General features: G+C 38.4%; 1 protein-coding gene across 1 annotated transcript; it reads right to left on the reverse strand.

Moving 5' to 3' along the window:
• Nucleotides 1-440: 440 nt before the first annotated feature.
• LOC139123329 (uncharacterized) lies at nt 441-3,140 on the reverse strand. The gene is made up of 3 exons (XM_070689484.1): nt 2,726-3,140; nt 1,359-1,487; nt 441-682 (listed from the first exon to the last, which is right to left on the reverse strand). The coding sequence occupies exons 1-3, from the start codon at nt 2,982-2,984 to the stop codon at nt 441-443; spliced, it is 630 nt and encodes a 209-aa protein (XP_070545585.1). The 5' UTR covers nt 2,985-3,140.
• Between the last annotated feature and the right edge of the window lie 4,916 nt (nt 3,141-8,056).

The following is an 8,056-nucleotide window of genomic DNA, read 5'->3' on the forward strand; positions in this document are numbered from 1 at the left end:
CCACCACGATTCTGAGCATCAACCCATCGTTTTGTTTCAAGCAGATAAAAGCTTGTGTTACCCGTACAGATTAATTGCTTCAGTACTGATACAAAGCTCTTGCTTTAGTTGTTTTCTGCTTCCAAAATTTTTTTATTAGTGACTTAATCAAATATCCTGTGATGTACCTGATGGCTTGTTGTTCTGTTTGTGACAATGTAGCTGATGAATCAGAACCATTGTTATTATTGTGTGCTTCTACATCATTAGTTGTACGTTTTCTTACAAGATGAAAAAATAATCTTTGTACAAATGTCTGGTAAAAGAGTGTCACTGGATGTCCATCTTGAGAATTCAAAGAAAAAATGCGACACACTGACTCTTTCAAGTCCACATTGAAACGTACATTATGATAACGACACCACATTTCCTCTCTTTGGGTTGTTGGAATGGTATACTTGTCACCAGCTGTACAAGCTGAATGTAATAATGTTTGCGATCTGTTTAACATCCTCTGACACTTGTATCTCATCTTTACGTTGTTGATAGGCACTTCTGGCTTTGCAGGCAACATCTATGATAGCTTCTCCATGCATACTCTCTGGAATAGCAAGGTATGGGCAGCTGATGATGCCATCTAATACTATGTTGATCCCATCAGTTACAATATTCAGAGCGCATTCTAGCAGAAATGTTGGCAATCCTGTAAGAAAGTGAAACTTTCATGAACATAATACTGCAATGCAAAACGCTACTTTTACTTGTTGTAATGTTAAATGTTCTAATGTAAAGATAGTTGACTGCATGACACTTCTTGTTAAATGTACATTGTTGCATTTTGGTAAATAATTGTTATTTACATATCCATGTTGATGTCTTCAAACCACTTATTAATTTTATGTAAAACTTCACAGTGACACCAACAATTATGGTATTTGTCATGCTACAAGTATTAAATGTAATCCCTGTGTAGCTATTGTAAGTGTGCTTAGGTACAAATGATGGCAATGCTATATAAAGTTAACCCTTAAGTTGAAATCAACATGACATATTCTCAAATAAAAAGTATGTGCAGATGTCTAAGGGCACAGAACAACCATGGGGTCTCATGATGGAGCTACAACCAAAAAAGTCAAATTTCTGTGCACAATAGCAAACATTTTTTTTTGGATAAGGAGGGCTTTAATAATTGTACATGTATGATGGTGAATTTATTGATATTTACATATTCATATCAAGCTTTTGTTGAAATCTCAGGAGTTTTGAAACAGTTAAACTTGACAATGGCACTCATTGTACTGGGAAATAATCGTACTTGTCAAAGTACAACTGTGATGTCATAATTGTATCAGACCATGCATTAAAACAAAGTAACTTACGTGAATGTTGTGACCTGGTCTTTGTTCTTGCACCTATAATGGCCTTTGATACACTGTCAGGTTTTCTTTCAGTAGATGATTCTACGCCAACTAGTACTTGCGAAGCAACCTTGCAAATGTGGTCCTTTGCTGTATAGTAAGGAAAGAAGAAGACATTATCCATTAATGTCTAGTTTCAGTAGCAAGACAATTTGAAACAGGTTTCAATTTTTTTGAACATTGGTAAAACAATTGGAGAGACTTCCTTTTGTACCACTATCCATGCTCATTTGAAACATAAATACAAACTTATTTTAATGCAAGGGGTGGGTAGAAAATAAAACAGAGAGAAAGAAAAATGATCTCAGCCTGGGGTGTGAATTATTCTATTTTCATACCATGACTGTTTGTGTGTTTTCAGTAGGATAACAAAAGGAAGTCTCTTTCCAAAAAATTTCTATCTCAATAAATATTATACGTGATAACTACAGACAGCCAGTGAATATGGAAAATAACCATTCAGAAGTATTTTCACTTTACAACAACACCGTCCTGTCTTAGTTCTTTCAATATTTTAACAGAATGCAATATACAATTGTACCAGCAAGAGAAAATCTGTCTTATAATTTAGGACTGGAGCAGAATGCAGGAAATATGGGACAAGAAGAAGCTGACAATTATATAGATGGTACACTTATGATAAGCGAATGCTGACTGTTATGCTGTGTAAAGCAAGAATGCAATATTGTTGCGGTTATCATGAGGTTGTTGCTGTTTTCACAAGTGAAGTGCTACCGTAGCACAAAGGAATAGAAATAGTCTGAGGAAGCAGTGAAAATATCTACATGTATATCCCCAAACTGACCTACCTTGGAAAAAGTACCAATAGAGTACATTTTAATACGTCGTATAGACATAAGACAAGGAGAACTTCTCTGTGGTAATGCGGCAGTCAATGTCGAACCCCCACCTTTGGGCATAGTGCGGGTTTGCAAATTCCTATGAAATTTGTCAAATGCCACGCCCCCTTGGCAGACAACCTGGAAAATACCCACCTAAAGCAAACAAATCCCTATCCCCGATTGGTGGGGCATTCGATTGTCAGTGAAAGTATCAAGGAGGTCCATATGAGGCACTTTCCCCGCCCCTCGGGCATAGTTGCATGTAATCCCCATCGTTCGAGGTGACGGTCCCTCGTGGATTACATTGACTGCTGCATAAAAAAGATACCACTTGCTGATCCTACTCGAGTGATTATTTTTTCGGAAACTTTTGACACTTCTTATAACTTGTAAGGGTGCCGCCAACGTCTGGATTGGACAACAGATCAGTTCAGTTGCAGTACCACACTCTCAACATACCAAAGATGTGAAGTATGTACCACTTACCGTTGTATTTTCCTGAGACCTTATGTACTTTAATGTGATTTGAAAATCCCGAGGCAGATTTTAGGAGCTTCTCACAGATTGGACATTGGTATTGTTGCGAGCACACAGAACTAGCACTTGCGGGAGCAGACATGATATCGATTCCCAGTTCGACATCTGCAGCTTGGCTTTCTTCAGAAAAGGACAGGTCCAAATCACTGCCAAAGCTATCGTCTGAAAGATCGTCGATTTCAATTTCTGCGAGCTCGCGATCGTTCATGTTTGTTTTGATGCGATTACAAAATAGCGCCACGCAAAGGGTTCTGGGAAATCTCGTCCTACAATTCGCATAATCTCGTGAAATTATCAACCACGCATAAAATTCCAAACAGTCTGACACCTGTTAAGCTCATTTTAACATGAAAGGGCCGAGACGACCATGGAACAAAAGGCATGATGTGTTGCCACTCTGTGTATCTTACTCTGTGCTGTAGCACATAGCATCGTACGCAGGGCTAGGGGTCAACATGGGGTCGCAGCCATGTTGCCTCAAAACTTATTTCTGTCTGCACTCAAAACTCAAAAATGTCGGATATGAACCTGAAAAATCGATGCAATTTTGTCAAACTTCGGCGAAATTTCAGCCTTTAGACAAAATTTCATCTAGGTAAGGTAAATTTACTGAAATTTGATCGACAAATAATCCTGAGCTTGAACGTGACAGCTCGCCTTCTCCGGGAAGTCAAGTATCCAGCTGCCCATACACAGTTGCCCATATGGCCAGGTTTATGAGATTGTTTTCAAGCGACGGCGGCAGACCGTACGGGGCTCTGGATATGAACCTACCGCCGGTGTAGCTGTAATAACTGTTGTGTTGTTTTTAGTGCCCACGGACGAAGTCCTGGGGGAGTTATAGGTTTGGTCATGTCAGTCCGTCCGTCCGTCCGTTCACGCAGATATCTCAGACATGCCCTGGTCAATTTCTTTCAAACTTTGCACAAGAATAGTACCCAACACCATACAGATGCATGTCAATTTGTTTTAAAACATGCGATCGAATTTGGCCGTGTTAGAGGACTTTTTAGTTTACACCTCCATAGACTCCCATGTATAAGGCAGCTCTCCATAGACTCCCATGTATAAGGCCAAGAAAAATAAAAATTTAGTTTCTCATCGTATTCATATTGCCTAAAGGATGCAGTGACACAGTTTTTTTGTCCCCACGGATAAAGTCCAGGGGGCTTATAGATTGGTCATATCCGTCCATGAGTCCATCAGTGAGTCCATCGGTTCACGCAGATATCTCAGACATTTTGACAAAATATCATGTGACCTTGGTGACCTTTGACCTCAAATATACATTATTGTCCATAACTCAGTAACCACAAGTGCTAAACCTTTCATATTTGGTATGATGGGACACCTTATTACGCCACATATTGTGCCCCATTATTTATGCGCATATCTAATTTTGAGCGAGCCAATAGAGCTAGAGGTCTGATTTTTGGTATATAGGGATAAGTTAACAATATAATTTGTTTGACAAAACGTCACTTCCTCAATGACCTTTGACCTCAAATATACATATTTGTCCACAACTCAGTAACCACAAGTGCTACACCCTTCATATTTGGTATGATAGGACACCTTATGACACCATATATTGTATCTCATTAATTATGCACATATCTTATTTTGAGCGAGCCAATAGAGCTAGAGGTCTGATTTTTGGTATATAGGAATAACTTAGCAATACAATTATTATGACAAAATGTGACGTGACCTCAATGACCTTTGACCTCAAATATATATATTTGTCCACAACTCAGTAACCACAAGTGCTACACCCTTCATATTTGGTATGATGGGACACCTTATGACACCACATATTGTACCTCATTAATTATGCACATATCTAATTCTGAGCAAGCCAATAGAGCTGGATGTCCGATTTTTGGTATATAGGGATTACTATAGGGTAGAAATCTAAATAAGCCCATCTAAATATTAGACATCTACCATCGAGAACAAAAGAAATTTGCTGTAATTTGAATATTTAAGGAGTTTAAGCAATTTCCACTATAAATAAAGAACCCCTGCCTCAAACTCCACAAAAATTGCTAGACATATTTTGCCGTTGTCATGCATTAACCAGTTAATCAAATGCCTAATTGACAGGAGGAAATTCAAGACCATATTTGAATAGTAGTATATATTGTCCTCAAAATTACTCTATCACGGCCCAAGTACTCATTGCCTTCAGCAATACTGCCTTGTTATTACTGAATTCATCAGCAACCCGACACCTACGCAAGCTGATGGACAAGACGTCGACTGGGAAGAATTCAACAACACCGGCAACGCCTACCTGGAAATCAACAACCAATCAGAAGTAAAGTACCATTTCAGGTCACGTGAAATGCACTTTTGGGAGAACTACTTTGACAAAGTTGCGTTTCGAGAGCCACAAGTCGTTGAAGAACCGTGTCCCGTGTCGCCTTCCTGGTCCGCGAGGTCTACAAACATGATCACGATGGTTCTTGTGACGATTGCAAATACGTTCTCTGCTAAAGAGTCTGACAGGGAAGATGGACACGTGTACATGTCACTGTGACCTATATCCTTGTATCATAACACAGCAACAGAGTGCGATATGGCTTGCAAATATCCAGGATCCTTGAGAGGAATGAAAAATGTTCTCATTAGATTCTAATACAAAAGACCCATCTTTAGGCACTGTAGGTAACACATTACTTCTAAATCAACTATTTCCCACGCTTTGCTTGAAGAAACGCTTATAGGGTAATTTTTTAATCAAGAGTAGTTCATATTAGAGAATTTATCCTCCTTAAATTAACCAATTTTGAAATTGAAAGTGACGTCATTATCTGTGCTAATTCCATCGGTGTTAATTAAAATTTCGGGTTTTTACAAGTACAGAAAAACCAGCTACAGTGAGTGTGTAATTTTTCTATTGAAATTCAAAAAAAGCTTGTACCCAAACTTGAGATCAGCAAAAGACTGATTAACCTAAGAGGCATCCTTCCCATATCCTTCCTAAAGTGAAACTGTATTATGGTCGCCAAAAGGTGGTGTCGTTCCCTTGATTTCCAATTATCCAAAATACACAAGTTGTCTTTAAAAGATGTGGCTTTTTCGTACATTTTAAGACTGACAGGTCAAAAGGTCAGGTCAGATCATGATACAATAAATAGAAATCGAGTCAGTATTGCTTTATAGAGAGGTCCACTTTGAAAATCGAATATATCGGGCAAAATTTATCCCAAAGCCTTAAGAAATTAATCGACCGATGTATAACCTACCGCTATTGTATATGTAAACTTTTTCATATTCGGACCAGTAGTTCTCTGGAACTTGAATCGACGGTTTGCTTATAAGTTGTTTCGTAATTATAAATTTATGTCTGATAAAAAACCTACAAACTATTTCACTCTAGGGCGATTGCCATATGAACCCATGGAATTTGTGGCGAGAGAGATTACTGAAGGCATGCATATGGAGTTATATATATATAAATTTTAAATACTGCATATACAGCCGTGCAACTTAAGGGTGATCGAACGACTAAATTGTTTACCAACAATTTTCGTTATTTTTCTCTAACATTAAGATTTATATGTGAGGATGAGATTACGACAAAAAATCAATATGTCACCAGATTAATTTGGCGGCTAGAAGGATTCGAAATACACCCAATTTATCTCATTCGAATGACGGAAATTATGAATCTCCCGTAAGCGTTGCCTAACCCGCGGTTCCTTTCTTGAAATGCTTCACTTGTTTTATTTACATGTGAACCATATTGAATAATAAATGAAAGTTTTAGCTATTTTTCCGCTGAAAATGTGCATAAGAATTTAAATTATCACTCCTAAGGCCTTCCAAAACATTAGTTAACGCTATTGTAAACTTAAATGTAATGACCACGTCTTATCAATACTTTGTAGAATTATTTAGATTTCCACATTTTTTTTTCACATAGATTATTGTTCAGATATTGCACATTATATGCATCAAATAAACATATGGGGTCACAAGCCTATTTACAATGCTACATCGCCTAACATCATCCCCTCCCAGGGCTCGAAAGTAGCGGTAGTCCCGCGTCCATAGACTACCAACTTTTCTCCTGGACTACCAAAATCCGTGAAATGGTAGCCCACACGGACTACCAAAGCGTGGGACCTGAAATTCAGTCAGTACTTGGCATGACATGACCGGTATGTTATTTTGGGACGAGCTAAATGCAGTCAAACCCAGATGAACACAGAAAGGCCAGAGTATGACTTTGTTATGCAAATTACGAAGACCATCGTGCAGTGGAACTTTGCAATAAAGTTTCAATATCTGATCTGACGTATAACAGGCACAGGAAATGATGGCCAATGGAAACGCATTTTCGTTGCATTTTGACAGGGACCATGATTTTGGTCATTATGAATCATTCACAATTACATAAAAATTATGCTTCCTCCCTACAGAAAGCCCATGGTCTATTTTCAGCCCTGCAACAGTATGTCTCAGTGCCGAGAAGGTTCTGCCGTTGTCATGACGACTATCAAAATGTGCATACAACTCTGAGAGTGAAATGGGTTGTCCTTAGGTCACCAATCTTTTGAGTATCACCATCACCCATTTACCTGTTTCCGTTGGTATTAAAGGTGCGCAATATTCTCATCAAATGACCAGAAAATTCACTTCATAGGCAGAATCTTGAAAAATAGCCCTTTCTTGTCTAGTTCACGAAAAAAGATATCCTTGAACTAAAATATGCAGGGACTACCAACCATTGTTACTGGGCTACCAACTTCAGAAAATGGTAGCCCAAGTGGACTACCAGGGAAAGAAGTTAATTTCGAGCCCTGCCTCCCCATATGTGAAATGGGAAAAATTACAATTTAATGAGAAATATGTCCTTTCCAAATGACTCAATCACCCTTAAGTTCTGAAATAACATGTCATCCCATATCTATCTATCTATCTATCTATCTATCTATCTATCTATCTATCTATCTATCCACACTCACGTATATGTAAGGGGTTGAATATTAATTATATTAAAGCGCAACTTGTTGTTTTAGAAGACCATAAGGACCGCGTGAATTACACTGTAGCTCGATACCGATCAAATACGCTTCACAGGGTCAAAAGAAAATTTATGAGCCCTTTACTGCAGTGCACTCGGTTGTAATCAGTCCAAAGGAGGGCTTGTCTCAGGTGATAACTTCGAGTCGATTGTTCTACGTCTCACCACGTGATTCTACCCAAAACCATATATTTTCCCTCCAAGTGGTTACTAAACTAGGTCGGTGTGTTCTAGCCTTGTTACAG

This window comes from Ptychodera flava, chromosome 22 (assembly GCF_041260155.1).
Source record: "Ptychodera flava strain L36383 chromosome 22, AS_Pfla_20210202, whole genome shotgun sequence".
Classification (NCBI taxonomy): Eukaryota; Metazoa; Hemichordata; class Enteropneusta; family Ptychoderidae; genus Ptychodera; species Ptychodera flava.

What these genes read in the sequence shown, in the direction of transcription:
- LOC139123329 (XM_070689484.1), bottom strand. Translation starts at nt 2,984, where the DNA reads ATGAACGATCGCGAGCTCGCAGAAATTGAAATCGACGATCTTTCAGAC. An exon ending in GGTCTCAGGAAAATACAACG is followed by an intron (nt 1,488 to 2,725) that starts GTAAGTGGTACA and finishes CTTACTATACAG; the next exon opens with CAAAGGACCACATTTGCAAG. An exon ending in GACCAGGTCACAACATTCAC is followed by an intron (nt 683 to 1,358) that starts GTAAGTTACTTT and finishes ACTTTCTTACAG; the next exon opens with GATTGCCAACATTTCTGCTA.